Below are 16,375 nucleotides of genomic sequence, written 5' to 3' on the forward strand. Positions count from 1 at the left end.
TTAGTTGTTCATAGGCACAACATGGACTTCGGCCCTCATTCAGGGTTCTGCTAAGAGAAGATAAACCCTCCATATTTTAGTACTCGTAAATCTTCGGCTTAGTTTGTCCTTTTTTGGGATGGGATCAAGACAAGTGTGGGTCAACCTATATTCTTATACCAGATTACATTAATACTGATTGAGAACTATGACTCTCTGCCTCAGTCATTCGCTTTCAATCTTTATTATGGACGGAAGGAATTACTCAACTAAACATAATTGGCGTAACATAGACTAGTTGCATCTACCAGTTTTCCTCCCATTTTCAAGTCTATAGTTTCGTTAGATTCACATGAGAGAGAGAGAGAGAGAGAGAGAGAGAGAGAGAGATTAAAATAACATGGAGGGGATTGTTGGGAGGAGAGGGGTTGGGGTGGCGAGAGCCAGCCACGCCCCTGCAGAAGAATCTCGTTGTGTCAGATCAGCGATCGTGCTGCTACTGTTGCTTCCTCCACCACCATCTAACCGTCCAAATTCGTCAACAACAACCTCCTTTACTCCCGCTGACAGTGTCTACACCCCCGTCAGAAAATGTCAAAAAATAATAAAAATCACGTACGTAAAAATAATCTCATGCAGATATTGGTAGCCTTAAATGGCGAGAAATGAAGAATGATACGTAGTAAACATACCAGGCATGTAGTGGTGGTGGGGAGAAGAGGAGTGGGACCCTCAGCTGCGGGTCCAGGTTTCGGTGACGAGGTAGGAGGGACGAGAAGCGTGACGACGCGGCCCACCGGGGAGGTGGCAGGAGGGAGGCGGGGTGCCAACGTGGCGGATGATGTGGAGGGTGGGGTGGGGACGGGGCCAAGGAGATCCTCCACCTGTACCTGCTGCTCATTTGGCATTATAATGCCACCACTGTTTGGCCACAGAAACGTGCCTTGTGGCTTGCATATCCTGAAACTGCTCCGTAGCCTGTTCTTTTTCGCCTCTTTCTCTTTTGCTTCTTCCACCACCTTATTACTACTCGATAACTGCCTCATCTCCTCCTGAAAAAAAAAAAAAAGACAAATCAGAAAAAAAGTAAGATATTCTCCTAGCTAAAATTGAAATAGTGAGAATGAAAGCTTTAGCTACCCGCATTCCGTTTAAGGACTTTGAGATTTCGTTCAGCTGTTCTTCCAGCAAACTTTTTCTTTTCACCAATCTCTCATAGCTTTCCTGTTAAATATATAACCAGCAGAATAATGTTAATAATGAATTGCAGTACCATCCCCCCCTCTTTTTTTCTAGAACCAAGAGAAGATATGGGAACCGAAAATCCCGTACGTATTACATTTTCTAAAATAGAACAGCAAGTCCCAATTCTTAAGAAAATGCACCAAAGCAGGCAATTTCGTGTTTTTTGGGGGAAAGGACAGGTGTAGAACAATAGGTGTCCACGGGGTATTACCGAATACGGTATGATATTCAAGTAGTTCTCAAGAAAGAAAATGTGCTTATGGGTAATAGGATATGGAATTATTTTTTGAAGATTTGGGTTACATTTGAAAGTGGTGAGTGTTAATACGAAGTTGAGGGCGGAATGTGATTGAAAACCGGAAAATCAGAAGAGAATTGACATTACCTCCAAGGAACTTGTGGGACTAGTCTCCAATTGAATATCTTTTGTGGAACTTAGACTGGCGTTGGCTTCACTTTCATGCATCCAAGAAAGCAGCAGCTCCAAATCTCTGTTCAGATCCCATGAATATAGTAACACAAGACCCAAACGCTTAATATCTTTTTTTTATTAATTCATGCGACTTAAGAAGACAACAGAAGCATAGCAAAAGACATGTTATATTAATAATCCCTATCATTCACCGCTTTCATCATATAAACACTTTTCCTCTTTTGCAGTTATACAGCTCCTTGGGAATTGTAAGTCGCATGAAAAAATAGTGTACCAACTGAGCTAGCGATGAAAATAAATTAAGAATTAAACCAGTAGTTCATCACAATGTTTCAAGATGTGGATGTGTGTCAATATGCGGTCAAAGAAAATCCTATTTGACTCAGCACAACGCGGTCAAGTACCGGGTTGATACAGCTAACTCTGGGAGTCCGTGATTACGCGTTAGAGTTATAAAACTATGGTTTATCAATGGTGGTGCTGAAAAAAGAGAGATTAAATGACCAAGGGCCTTATGAACACATACTCATCATCCCATCCTTGACATGTTTATACGGCCCTTCATCATATAATTTTTCGTGAAAATGTATCACTCCTGGCTGATTATCACCTTTTCATGGGGGCCATTTCTTCCTTGAGCTGCTTTACCGCCATTAAACTCTCAGACTCGATGCTGTCTCCAGGCTTCCACCCTGGCGGAGGGGCCCAGTAAGGATCCTTGACGCCGGCCTGCCTCCTGAGATCAACGAATTCGGCCGGCTCCAGCCAGTACTCCATAGCGCCATCAGGATTGTGTCTCCGGCCTAAGCGCTCCCCTCTAACTACCTTCCCTGCCATGTGCTTCAGTAGGTGGTCCAGTAATCCCGTATCTCCAATATGATTTCGAGCCTCCGCCCTCAGTGCCGGCCGGAGTATGGAGTTTCCGAGCACTGCCCCCTTCGCCCTCAAGATATCCAGCAGCTTCATTTCCGCCATGGCGTACCTGCAATAAAAATATAACCCAAGTCCCCTTAATTTCACTTCTGATATATTGCCACTCATTCGAATATAAAGCGAGTGTTTGTCTGTATCTCACCTTTCTCTGGGCCACCTATCCTTCGAACAAGGAAAGCTATTTTTCTCCTTCTCATGTATACTCCTTTTTTTCTTTTTGCTAGTTTCTGAAATCCCATTCTCTCTCTTTGGCTTTCGCTTTTCTCCAATACTGTCTCTAGAAATGCATTCCCCTTTGATAGCTAACGGTGGCGTTTCTCGGTGACGACCGAGAAACCGAACTTTCCGGCGAGTTCCCCAGCTGACAAGTGCGGCGCATCTTAGCCCCGACCGGCATACACCCACCGGATATTCAACTTTAATAGGATTCTCATTCGGTGGGACCACCCAGAAGCATTCCAGATGCTTATGTTGGGCGAATTCGGAGGAAGGAACCCGTCGACGGAGAACTTTACTTGCGAGATTCACGCCCATTATGAACTGCTCATCGAGTACTGGGTGCATTATTCTGGCGACATTCCGGCGGGTTTCTCTTCCGGGCTCCCCACTGAAGTATTTTCGAAGTGAAAGATTGCTCGGGAACCTGACGGATACATTAAGCTTCGTCTTTTCAGTCACCTGCAATGTAAAAAAGAAAGAGTAACAAATCAGTTATTTATCTCTTTCCGTTTGGTTTCTAACACAGATAAAAGAAAAATAAAATAAAGAGTAAAAGAAGTAGAGCATTTCTTACCATTGCAACTCGAATGGTTTTGAAATGAATCGGAGATTTAGGTGGTAGCTCTGAGTGATCGATCTCGTACAGATGGCCAACCTCAATTTCTCCTGCAAAGTCCCATGGATTTCTCTCCTATGAATTGAAGAAACAGAATTTTGGGCAAGATGTGTAATAAAATAACAATAACAGGCCGATATTTTGTTACCCTTATTATCATCAGCAGAGTTCGAATTGGCATCAGACAGATTGTGTCGGGCCAAAGAAGGCTTTTGTGGGTCGAGGGTGTCATCCCTTTTCAAGTACCTGTTTTCCTGGAATAAAACAGAAAAGAAAGAAAGTAACGGCAACCATCAGCGTCAGACTATCCATATACTCGCTATGAGAATATGCGCGCTTATAACGACCATCTACGCCAGTAATAGCAATATACTCGGCGATTATATATAGACGCTGTAAAAAAATCGGAGGATGCTTAACCCAGGCCCACCCATGTATCATACCCATGATCTAGGCCTTTCATTTTTTTCCATCAATGGCTTCCAAATGGACAGGAAAAAATGGGGCACACGATTTGTTGGGCACCCCTTGAATTTTGAAAATTTGCTATCTGGGTTATGTTTTCCCGTGGAGGATAGGGGGCATTTTTGTCAGAATGTCCTTATTTACAAAGAATCTCTCCTATTCCATTTTTTTTCTTTTTTGCTTAGAAACTCTACTCTTTCGTTTCATCATTTCAGAAGTTCCTAAACTCCTAATATTTACTTACGGCTGATTTCCACATTACTTATATTTTGATAATGATACTATTAGCGTTGTTTTATATACTCTTTTAGTTGGATGTTGATGGGAAGGAATCACCGACGACAAACCCCTTTCCTTGCATTTAATGTTAAAGCGATCTTCCCACGAACAAACAGAACAAAACGGTAGAAATCTCTTACAAAATGCACGCGAGAGAGAGAGAGAGAGAGAGAGAGAGAGAGAGAGAGAGAGAGAGAGAGAGAGTTACCGTATCTTCATCAGCCGCAATTTCAGAGTTTGAAGGAGCATCGTCCATCGCTGTAGAAGGGATAGCAGGTCCAGAACCATTTAATGCCAGGTGAAAAACAGCAAAAATGGGGGGAGTTTGAATTTTCAGAACTAACTTAAAAATAGGAAATTATCGGAAAAGTAAAGAGCTGATCTTGTCAAGAACGCAGCTAAAAAAAAGAAGTCAGAGACAATGAGATTTCTAAGTTTCAAAAAGTACTGAGTTTTTCAAGACTAGAAATTAACGCGGAAATGTGAAATTTTCTGAAAGATTGATAGGAAATATACTTGGGAAACTTAATATGAAGGAAAGAATTATGAGAATCATAGAATTAAAGTCTACCAATTTTTTTTTTTTAAAGGAAAAGAAATTTAAAAAACTAAAGAAAATCAGTCTGATCAAAATCATAGCTCAACCAGTAGCTTACTCATTAGAAAAAAAGAAAAAAAGAAAAAAAAACAAAGATCGAATGAATTTATAAAAGATACATTACAGTTGGAGTAATCGGTAGAGGGGGCTTTTTTGGGGAAAGATAAAGAAAAATAAGAGGGTAAATGAAAATTCGAGGTTAATTTAATGGGAATTCGAGGTTAGTTTTTTCTAGTTGTCTTCTAAGGAGAATGATCTTTCGTCTATTGACAATATAGTTTAAGGCGTTACTGTTAGCAATCAAAATAAAATAAAATAGCAGATTGGCTCAAAATATCTTTCAAAATCAACTGCATTTTCACATAAAAGAGAGCAGAGATAAATGATCGGTAGCTTTTCAATATAAAGAAACAGAGAGAGAGAGAGAGAGAGAGAGAGAGAGAGAGAGAGAGAGAGATCAGCTGAAAACTTCATCAAAACAGAAAAAGAACCTCCCTTGAAATGTTTTATGAGTATTCAAAGCAGAGGAAAAAGATCCATTACTTGAAATAAAATAAAAAAACAGAATATGAAAATAGCAAAATCAGATCTGAAAGATCAAAACCTTCCATAGAATGAAGCAAGATTGACGAAATTCTTTGAATTTCAGCGCGAATAAGTCAAAACCTGAAAGAAAAGAATGAGAAACAGTGAGACTTTCTCAGAAAGAGATGAGGAACGGATCTGAAATAGAAAGAAAGATAAAAGATTCAATCAAGCTGCAAATGCTGTAAATCAGACGAATGTATAGGTCTGAAGAAGAACATGGCAGAAGAATACAAACCAGTAGTGATGAAATTGAGTTTCCTTCTTGGAAAAAGAAGAAGAAAATCTGCAGAGCTTTTTGGGTTTCGAAAAGCTCTATTTTTTTTCTCTGTGTTGTTTTTTTTTTTTTTAATTTGGGGCGGAATGAGAATTGAGAAGGGAAAAGGTGTTTTTAAGCGGGGGTTCGAAAGTTCTACGTGAGAGACGAATATGGAGTGAAAAAAAAAAAAAGGCAAATCAGAAGATATCATTACCTGAGCTCTGCTCACGTGCCCTCGCTCCGTGTTCCATTTATCAACGCCTGATTACTCAAATTACAAAATTACCCTGCTCACGTGCCCTCGCTCCGTGTTCCATTTATCATCGCCCGATGACTCAAATCACAAAATTACCCTTCGTTTCAGAAAAATATAACGAAATTACTCCCCATGTTTCTTTTGCATATTTTCCTTGGAAAAATTCCTCTTACAACCTTGGCTTCATTTGGTAGACCCAAATATGGGTGGCTCGCTTCTCTCAAAGAGTAGTGAATTGGAATTGTACACATCTCTTTTAGGTAGAAATTGTAGGGTACTAATTGGTTGGTTAGGATAATTTTTTTGGCCTTGAAAGTGGTCCGAAGCACCGGTTTAAGTGGTGAGATTGGCTACCAAGACATGCCTGTGTAATCAAGGCCGTTGATCTTGTAGACCATCAACGGGAGACTCACAGTCCTAACTGTGAAAATCCTTTGTTTAGCTTTTTCCTGGCAAAAGCTTTTAATAAGGTTGGATGGGAGGGCTAGGATCTTGTGGTGGAGGTGAGATCAATGGCCATGGTTGTACGTGGGTTGCCTGTCCGGTGAATGGATGATGGATCCCCGTCCTTGTGCCACACGTGGGGCCCAAATGATGATTATAAGAAAAGAGCCAAACATTCCGTCCGTGTGATTATTATTTGTTTTGGTAGGCAAATGGAATGGTATCTTTCAATAGGGATGAGGGTATTTTTGTCATGAAAAAAATGATGTTTGTTAGGTTTGCGCTTTTGCCGATCCTGTAAGGAGATCACAACGATTTCAGTGCGATCTTTTCGTAAAACAATGATGCTAAGAATCAACACGTGTTATCCTGCTTTTAGGACCACACTACCAATATTCATTTACCCTAAACGGCCACTTCTTTGGCTTAGCTTATGCCACATGGGCATGATCGGATCCGTCGATCCGCTAGGCAACCACAAGTCTAGCCAAACCTTCATCTCATCTCCTCTCTTCATGATCTATCAAAGCCTGGTCTAGAGTTTGCTAAGAAAAGACAAACCTTTGATTTGTAATCCTTAATCGATCTTATGTAAGGAGATATCTCTATGGGGGCATCAGACCAAGGCCATTTGGGTCACCTCATGAAGTTATAAAAGATCAACGGCCTCGATTGAAAGTGCGTTTCCTCATGTGGGGTCCAAAAATCATTCATTAGCAATTAGCTTAGATTAATTTGGAGAGTCATTCTTTGCCTAAGGCGGTCCCACTTAACATGTAAGCAATTAGGACCGCTGATTAATTGGAACAGCAGGAAGCCCTGTGGGCCGCCTCGTGAAGTCCTACAAGATTGGCCGCCTCAACCATGAATATATTCTTCGGGTGTGTTTGGATTCTCGGAATCAAGAATCGGTATCGATATCGCATTCCAATCCCATTCCAATTCCCTTTGTAAACAAAATAGCAATTCCGATTCTAATGTTTGGATAAGCATTTGAATTCCACAAGGGAATCAATTGTTATTCCGATTCCAGCATTTGGTAGCGTCCAGAACACCGTATTGTTGTAAGCCCTTACACCCTATAAAATCTCAAGTTAAGTTTTAAAGGAAAGAAAAACGTTAAAAGGGGTGAATTTATTCTCCAGCAATGAACCATTCTCACAGAAATAGTTAAATGGGGGGGTGATTTTATCCGTTTAAGGGGGGGAAATATCATTTCCTATTTTTATCACAATTTCTTAGGAATCCGTGACACACACGTTTCTTCCTGTTCCCGAGTGAACCGGCCCAAATCTCATCCTCTTCGTGAAAGTTCCTCGAGCTATGTCCTTAAATCGATCAGATGCTATTCACCGTTGGATCGGTAGCTTGCAACGAATTACGAACGCAGCCACGTGTAACGTATAGATCACGCGGGACTCAATTTGGAGTACTCGCGAAGACTACCAAAACGACTCTTTGTATATAAAACAGCGATACCGTGATAGTAAAGAAAACGTTATCCTTCCTCAGTTTTTCTGTTTCGCATCGCTGCTTCCCATCTTTGCCGACTTTCTTCTGTTCTCTTTCCCCTCCCTATCGCAGGGTGATAAAAGTAGAGAAAAAGAAACCCTAGTTCTGCCCTTTTATCCGATAATCTCTCCTATTTGTCTTCTCGATCTCTTTTCCTTTTTTTTAATGGCTTCTGGTTCGTCTGGTCGAACTGCATCCGGTTCGAAAGGGTTCGATTTTGGTACGGACGATGTTCTCTGCTCTTACGATGATTTCGGAAAGCAAGATCTTTCTAATGGAAATCGGACGGATTCCGCAAAAAGAAAGGTATTCCCCTCTTCTTCTTTTATTCCTCTTTTCTTTCGTGATAAGTTTTCTGCTTTGTCGTTTTATTTTGGTTTGGATTTCTTCAATCTTCAGTAAAATTTGTTCTTTAGTGCATATTATGTGATTTGGAATTACAGAAATGATGGAAAACGTTGATGAATTGGAAGAAACCCTAGAAAAATTCTAACCTTGTTACGCTTCAAATTCACTGATTTCGAATCATGCTGTTTTCGTGTCCTTTTTCTCTCTCGTATCAATTTTTCAATTGAGTGTTTTAAGCTGCTGTTAATTAAGTTGCTGTTTTAAATTGCCGCTGCCATTCAATTTGAATTTGGTTATTATGATATTTAGACATAAAATTCCACTAAATATGAAGAATTTCTGAAAGACGAAGGTTTCATTACTGATTGATTTCTGTTGTCCAATTGTGACTTCTTGATTGAGTAGGATTTCTGGGATAACAGAATTGGGAGACCATTGGTAGATGTGTATAACCAGCAAGATGATTCTCGCTTCAAGGATGTGATTGCTACTGTTGAAAAGACCATGAAGAAATATGCTGACAGTATACTCCAGTTTCTTGAGGGAATTAGCAGACGTGTATCACAGCTGGAATTGTATTGCTGCGATCTCGAGCGATCAATTGGAGAGCTTCGATCTGAGTATATTATTGGTCACGATAACGCAGATGGGAAGCTTAGATCACTTGAGAAGCATCTTCAAGAAGTGAGTCATGTCTGATGTAACAAATCCTCCTCAACTCTTGTTTTTTTTCTTCCTCTGTATGTATTATTATAATTGATTTATATGTTGTGACAAATTCATAAGGTTAACCTTTGTTTTGCCATGGAAATGCTAAGCTCAATCAAGTGGTGCCATATAATTTTGTATTACTCTTTTATTTTAAATATGTATGGTTGTTTATTCCAAATGAAATTCAAGCAAGCGCACATAGATGATATACCTTATTATTTGGTTTTTATTCTTGCGTGCTTATCTTTTAATTTATAAATTAATCTTTCATCAAATTCAGGAAAATACATACAGATGTGGAATTTGGAGAAATGACCGTAGGACATAAATTCATCAGGGGAAAGATTGGTCGAGATAGCTGGTGTTTTTTGTTGTAGGGTTATGTTGATGTGATCCATCTTTGACCATCATCTACTTTTAGAAATTTTCTATTTTGATTAGTTTTCATTCTTGATTATTTAGGCTAGTTTTCCTTTTTATGCACACATAGCTTTGTTACCAAGACTACCTTCCCATTAGATAGGTGATTTTGGGCCCTAGAGTTTACATTTTTCTTTATTCACAATTTGTATACAGACCTTATATTTATTGCAGCCCTGTTTATATATTGCTTTCTTTGGTGTGAGCTTTTATTGTCATTTCATATTTGAGATAGACTTGAAGCTCATTGTTGAGTTATCTCAACGACAAACTCAAAGTAAGCATCCTAGCATGATTTGATTACTTTTTGAATGCTTAATCTGACTGTTGAGATTGGTTTGGGCTATCTTAATTGAATGACTAACTCATTTAGCTCCTAAAGTTCTTTGGAATTACCCACGAACCCCCGAGTTTGCACCATATGTCTTCTCCAGGGAAATTATGTTGGCTTATCCTTTGTTCTGGGCATTCCCTCTAAGTCTCCGTGGGGCTTGTGGTGAAGAAAATGAAGTACAAATTGAAAGAAGACTTGCCTTTATTTTGATGGAAGTATTATACTCATTAAGTCTTATCTAATTTTCTGATCTATTTTATGTCCTTTTTCAAAATTTTGGTGGTAGTTGCCAAAAAGATTGAGAGTAGTCAATTGGACTTCTTGTGGGATTTCGAGGAGATAGATGGGTTAAGGCATTCTATCAAATTTGTAAACTTGTGAAACCTAAGGGTTGTGGAGGCTTGGTATCTGAAATTTATGTCTAACAAGTAAAATACTCTTGGGAAAGTGTTTTGCGAAGGGTTGGGATAGGAGTTAGGCAAGGGAAGACGGTTGGGGTGCTTGTTGGTGTCTTGGTCTTGTTAAAGAGGATTTGTTTTTCAATCTAAGATTAAGTTTAGGGTGAGGAAGGAGAAGATAATAACGTTTGGAGATGATATTTGGTTAGGTATTACTACTTTGTACCACTCTTACCTGATCTCCCTATAGGCTAGTTAGCAAAAAGGGTGCATATAGTCAATTTTTTTTAGGGTAATGTGGGGTTTTTTTTTCATTTTAACCTCAAGGATGACGAGTTTAATTCTATTCTTGAACTTTTGGGGTAATGGAAGATAAACCCTATCTTGGCATTGTTGAGAAAGCCCGGGTCCCATCCTACTTATTTTATTTTATTTTATTTTTTTGAACGGCAGTCCCGTGGTTCTTTTTGTTTAGATACTATTGTAAGTACCTTCCGGCGGCTGAGTAATTCTCCTAGTGGAGTTGCATTTGGCAAGTTCCTATTCAGCTATTCCTTCGAGAGTTAATGAATTTTCTTGTATGAGGGCTCAATAGGATCAATGCGATTAACTTGTTGAAAAAGAAAATGTTCTGGATGCCAGCAAGTCCAGCAACAATATCATCGTCCAATGCATGCTGATAAGGTAGGTATAGCTCTTTATCTTAAATTGTTGAGTGTGTTGTGTGACATGTGTGGCATTTAGGAGATAAAGGGATAATCCGAACTATGATTACTTTTGCAATGATGTGGACTGTGGACCATTTGGAAAGAAAGAGATTATAGAACTGAAGTGGCTTAAATATTTGGAACTGTTGGGAGACCAAGGTTTTTTTTTCTATTGGATGCTTGGGAGGGGAGGGTTATTCGATGCTAGATCTCTGTAGGACGTAGGAAGTTATCTCCTATGGGGAAAAACCAAAGGACAAAAAAGTGTCTAGATACCTACACCTCTAAAATGTTAATGAGTTAAACTTTGATGGGTCTTCTTTTGGCAATCTTGGCCCGACAAGTGTGAATACTGTATTTCGGAATGACAAAGGAGACATTGTAAAAGCTTTTTTTTTGGGGGGGTCCAATTGGTTTTAAGGACTGGAATGAAGCTGAAATGTACCCTTCTCACCGGATTGTGAGTGTTGCTTGAAGACTTTGAGGGGATGCTATGGTGTGAGGCGACTCATCCAATATCATCATGTCTGGGTGTTTGCTTATAGTCCATGGGTTTTCCTTTTGACCAATCTATTGCATAAGATTATTGACTCTGTAAAACAAATGATGAAGGGGCATCCTCTTTTTTCATGTTCTTATCTTTCCAAAATTTTATCTTAGTCCCCTTCCCAATCTAAAGCTGATTTTGGTTGGGAAATACTCCCTTGCAAAGTTCCTTGAAGGCTTGTCCTCCAACAAGATGTTGAAGATCTCGCCTAAAAGGTCCTGTTAGGATCAGCTTCCCAAACACGCTTGTCACCTTTCACTTGCGAGATAAAAGCTTTTTCCAACGAGGAGAGGGCGGGGAAATCAGCAAGTAAATTCAGCATCTTTTAAATTTCTGTAAAGCAGGGGGTAAGGCTGCGTACATCTAGCCCTCCGAAGACCAAGCAATGGCGGGAGCCTCGTCATTGGGCCGCCCTTTTAAATTTCTGTAACCCACCCATCCCCACACCACCCTACGCCTCCTTTCATAACGGTCAATCCTTCCCAAATCTGGTCTTATTCCCCTTCACATTCTAAGTTTGATTCTGGTTGAGAAATCCTCCCTTGCAAAATTGATCACAAAGAGCCCGACCCTTTCCTCCTACCAACAACCTTACATCCCATCCACTCCACCCTTCCCTATACTTTTCCTTGATCACCCTTCATAGCACATCCATTTCTTCCCCCTATCTTCACAACCATTTCCCATCTGATTTCTTCCCCAACAGTAAGTTTTAACATCCCATTTCACAAGATGCTTTATTTTTTTTGCCTTTCTCCCTCCCTTCTCTAAGGAAATCTCTTTGGAGCTTTTCCACTCTTTGCAAAAACCTTTTGGAATTGAGAACAAGTAAGTAAAATATGTGGGAAGGTTGGTCAAGAAGCCTTTATAAGGGCGGTACAACCCCAAACGGGAGGATACTACGCTTCCATCCAGCTAGCATTTTCTCCATCCTTTCAAGAACCGACACCCACATTGCTCTGGGTGGGATTCCAAAACCCAATGGCAAACCTAAGTATATCAAGGGCACAATGGCCTCACTGCAACTGAACCGACCAACAACCTCAGAAAGGCAGGACCGGCAGGGATTGCAGGACTGATCTGTGACTCAGCCAGAAGTATTTGGATATCCTTTTCCGGTCTGATTGGCATTTGCAATTCTAACGAGGCGGTGGCCAGAGCCCTATTATGGGGACTAAGGCGGTTCATGGTGCATCTAATCCTATCCTTGGTAGTGGAGGGAAATTCATCTAATGTCATTGCATGGGCGAATGATTCGTGATTGTTGTTTGACTATTCTTCCTCAATTCTCACACATGCTTTGATCATCAAACGATGAAGCGGATAAACTTGCTGAAGAGGGGTTGGAGAAACCGGAAATGGAAGTCATTTCACCAACCTTGAGGAGGTATTACATTGATTCTAATTGAGTCGGGCGACATCTTGTCTCCCGCTCCAATTTGAAATCATTTATAATAACTATTGGGAATTAATAAAGTCACTGTTTCTCAAAAAAAAAAAAAATAAATAAAAAATAAAAAAAAAAATAAAAATAAAAAATATATATAGAGGAAAGTGTTGGTGAGCTTAAGCACCCCAATCACATGGGTCCCACATTTTCTGTGGTGATCCAAACCATTCATTTGCAAGGCCCTATCATAGATAGGGTGTGTACCAAAAATCAGCTCCATAGGATCATCCTAACCCCTCCATTTGTGGAGGACAAAAATGGGCAAATTTGTGGACAAATAATGTCTGTCCATTTTGACCTCCACAAATGGATGGGTTAGGATGATCCTATGGAGCTGATTTTTGGTACACACCCCATCTATCTAAGGGCCTTTCAAATGAATGCTTTGGATCTTCCTAACAAAGTAGGCCCCAATGTGATTGGGCGTTTAAGCTCACCATAAGTTTGGTGAGCTTAAGCTCACCAACACTTTCCTCATATATACACACACACACACACACACACATGAGAAAACTGGTGCACTTAAGTTGTTATAACGCCTCCCATTCGTTTAAATGTTTGGGTCCCGCTAAAGCGCACCAATGGGAGGCGTTATAACAACTTAAGCGCACCAACACTTCTCTCTCTCTCTCTCTCTCTCTATATATATATATATATATATATATATATATATATATATATATATATATATATATATATATATATATATATCATGACAAAAGCTGAAGTCCTGTTCTTTTTATATCATGAAGTTCATTTAAATGTGCCGGGGAGGCGGCTGTTGCAGACCTATGCCCTTGCATCATGCTTTGTTGTTTTTTTTTTTTTTTTTGGAAAATTTGACAAAATAGATTTGTACTATGAGAATTACATTGGGGACCAGAGGTCCCAGCTTGCATTTACATAGTATAATTGGTCAAGAGTATACTCCTGGCCTATAGTAGAAATAAAATAGAACTTTTCTCAGTTACATCATGATACGGATAAGCAGCACTAATTCATTCAGCCAGATCTACCACACCAACTTTGAACTCACGGATCTACAACCCAACCAACTTCCAAATCCACCACTAAATTTTCTTCTCTCCCAACCTCCTGAGGACAAGTATAAGCTCTAGGGAAGGATATCACCCAAAGCGAACGACCAAAAGTCACTCAAGCTAAAGTGAATCAACTTCCAAGCATATGCTCCACTGCTTCCAAATAAAGATTAGTGCCTAGAACGACCAAAAATGTCGAAGCATAGTGAAGATCTTCATCGTCTCATTCATTCATATACTACCTCTGCATTAATAAAATCCACCCTCTTAAGAAACTAAACATCCTATGAATTAAGCAACCACCTCCATGCCGACCACAAACATCGCGTCCTCTTTACAACAATACCTCGAAGCTACCACCAACTATTAACTACAACCCCAACTGATCTGAGTTCGAACCTCTACTCACCGATAGAATAAAATTTCTAACACCATGATCCAAGCGACCTCGCTGACTATCTATATCCCAGCATGCCAAAACCCACCTATTCTGAAGACCACAAAAAGAAAAACTAATACCAAAACACCAACAACCTAAAAAACAAACTATTTACAGGAGAGGGGCCGGATAACAGTTTCTTTAGGGTTCTCGACCTTGCATGATGCTTTGTTATTGTTATCTTTTTTATTTATTTGCTTGAGCTCATTATTTCTGTAAGGCAGGTAATTAGCGCCATAGTTGGTGTTTTGCTACAGGTCCACAGGTCTATACAAATCCTGAGAGACAAACAAGAGCTTGCTGATACTCAGAAGGAACTGGCCAAGCTTCACCTTGTGCAGAAAGAGTCTACTACTATGACACATTCCAATCAAATTGAAGATGGAGTTGCATCATCTGCGTCCGATCCAAGAAAACATGACAACTCAGCAGATGCTCAGAATCAACAGTTAGCTCTTGCCCTTCCATCGCAAGCAGCCACACCAACCTCTCTCCCAATCAGAGCCGCTGAACAGCTGAGTCAGCCTTACAAAGAACTACCCATTCAACAACTGCCACCTCCCTCTCTATCCATTCATGCTCAGACCCAACCAAATGCCTACTATTCTTCGCAGACCCAATTGCCAATTCAGCCACCTCAGGCACAACAGCACCAACAAGATCAGCTACAATATGTGCCCCAAATGCAGGACCCGTCCAGGCAAGCACCAGTGTCTCAGCCTCATGTAAATCAGACCCAAACACAGCAGTTCCCCTTGTATCAGCAACAGTGGTCTCAGCAGTCTCCTCAACAGTTCCCTCGACAGGTACAACCACAAGACCCATCTCCACAGTCTCAAATCAGACCCCAAACACCGCCCGTATACCCTCCCTACCCACATCAACCTGCAAATCCATCACCAGAAACATTTCCAGGGAGCATACCAACACAAGTTTTTTCTGGGATTTCTCAGTCGGGTGTGAACCGCCCAGATTCTGGGGTTTATGGTTATCCCCAGCAACCGGCACCGCCTAATATCCAGCGCCAACCACAGCCCCAGACTAACCCAAGCATTTTTGGAGCTCATATCAGTGACGGTGGTTACCCAGGCTCTGCACCCCACCCTCAAAACATACCTGGATATATGATGTATGACACCGGCAGCAATAGGCCCCCACATCCACCACAATTTCAGCAAGGTAGCTATCCTCCAACACGTGTTCCTGCTCTGCTGAATCAGCCGCCACCTACTGGTAATGTTGCAGTCCAGCATCCAAGCTCACAGCTAATGCGCAACCATCCATACAGTGAGCTGATGGAGAAAGCCATGAGTATGGGTTATGGAAGAGATCATGTTGCAAGTGTGATCCTCAGGATGGAAGAGAGTGGCCAGCCTTTGGATTTCAACGAGTTGCTCGACAGATTGGATGTGCATGCAACAGGGGCATCTCACAGAGGATGGTCAGGCTAGCCCCACGATTATATATAAACCCTCTGCCTTTGGGTCATTTAAATCTTCTTTGCCTGTTTGGTGTTTCCAATAATCATTTCGTGAAGATATTTATGATAGTATCATGGTTCATAATATATTTCAATTAAAAAAAACTGGTAAATTCCCGACTTTGTGACTCCTCATTTGTCTGTTAATAATAAACGTACATTTTTTTGCTACCTTGCTCTCATTTTCGCAAGCGTGCAAGTTCATATATTCTGGATTTGCTGCTGCCACTATTGTTTTCAGGTGAAATCTTCATTTTGTCACGGGTTAGACAACAGGAATGGCTGAACTTTCTTCTTAGTGGGCGCAATGCATTATGCAGCAGCTATCTTCTACCCAAGGTGCTATTCCTGCTCCCAATCTGCCATTGGATTCTCTTCTTCCAATCACCATTTCTGCCATGATTTCATCAAAAACATTTTTGAAATTAGGCTGCGATTGAACCCAGTGAACCACCTCTTCCTACCACCTACACTGCCCCTACAATTTCATTAAACTCAGATTTTTGGAAATTAAGCTGAACGAAGTACCGCAACCCAAAAATACCACCTTTTAACTCCATCAATTGCATACCCACTATAGTTGTCATCTTCCATTTCTGCAACTACTAGTAAGCTTGTTTCGAATTCTAAGCGAATGCTTGCTTACTGAATTGACCTGCTTCTTATGTGATTCAACTT

At 40.5% G+C, this 16,375-nt stretch overlaps 2 protein-coding genes across 2 annotated transcripts; one reads left to right on the forward strand and one right to left on the reverse strand.

Moving 5' to 3' along the window:
• Positions 1–299: 299 nt before the first annotated feature.
• On the reverse strand, positions 300–4,425 carry LOC143891359 (protein AMEIOTIC 1-like). Its single transcript, XM_077395945.1, has 9 exons — positions 4,378–4,425; positions 3,574–3,679; positions 3,384–3,475; positions 2,733–3,268; positions 2,268–2,639; positions 1,610–1,715; positions 1,120–1,203; positions 672–1,031; positions 300–552 (listed from the first exon to the last, which is right to left on the reverse strand). The coding sequence occupies exons 1-9, from the start codon at positions 4,423–4,425 to the stop codon at positions 370–372; spliced, it is 1,887 nt and encodes a 628-aa protein (XP_077252060.1). The 3' UTR covers positions 300–369.
• A 3,385-nt stretch (positions 4,426–7,810) lies between these two features.
• On the forward strand, positions 7,811–15,868 carry LOC143890509 (uncharacterized). The gene is made up of 3 exons (XM_077395225.1): positions 7,811–8,129; positions 8,577–8,855; positions 14,475–15,868. The coding sequence occupies exons 1-3, from the start codon at positions 7,989–7,991 to the stop codon at positions 15,666–15,668; spliced, it is 1,614 nt and encodes a 537-aa protein (XP_077251340.1). The 5' UTR covers positions 7,811–7,988; the 3' UTR covers positions 15,669–15,868.
• Positions 15,869–16,375: the final 507 nt, after the last annotated feature.

Source organism: Tasmannia lanceolata, unplaced genomic scaffold (assembly GCF_043159265.1).
Source record: "Tasmannia lanceolata isolate RefF3 unplaced genomic scaffold, GAP_Taslan_0.1 ptg000013l, whole genome shotgun sequence".
Lineage (NCBI taxonomy): Eukaryota > Viridiplantae > Streptophyta > Magnoliopsida > Canellales > Winteraceae > Tasmannia > Tasmannia lanceolata.

Excerpts from the sequence above, each read along its gene's own strand:
- LOC143891359 (XM_077395945.1), bottom strand. The coding sequence starts at position 4,425 with ATGGACGATGCTCCTTCAAACTCTGAAATTGCGGCTGATGAAGATACG. Across the intron at positions 3,269-3,383 it reads AAACCATTCGAGTTGCAATG|GTGACTGAAAAGACGAAGCT; the intron begins GTAAGAAATGCT and ends TTTACATTGCAG. Across the intron at positions 2,640-2,732 it reads GATAGGTGGCCCAGAGAAAG|GTACGCCATGGCGGAAATGA; the intron begins GTGAGATACAGA and ends TTTTTATTGCAG.
- LOC143890509 (XM_077395225.1), top strand. The coding sequence starts at position 7,989 with ATGGCTTCTGGTTCGTCTGGTCGAACTGCATCCGGTTCGAAAGGGTTC. Across the intron at positions 8,130-8,576 it reads CGGATTCCGCAAAAAGAAAG|GATTTCTGGGATAACAGAAT; the intron begins GTATTCCCCTCT and ends TTGATTGAGTAG. Across the intron at positions 8,856-14,474 it reads TTGAGAAGCATCTTCAAGAA|GTCCACAGGTCTATACAAAT; the intron begins GTGAGTCATGTC and ends GTTTTGCTACAG.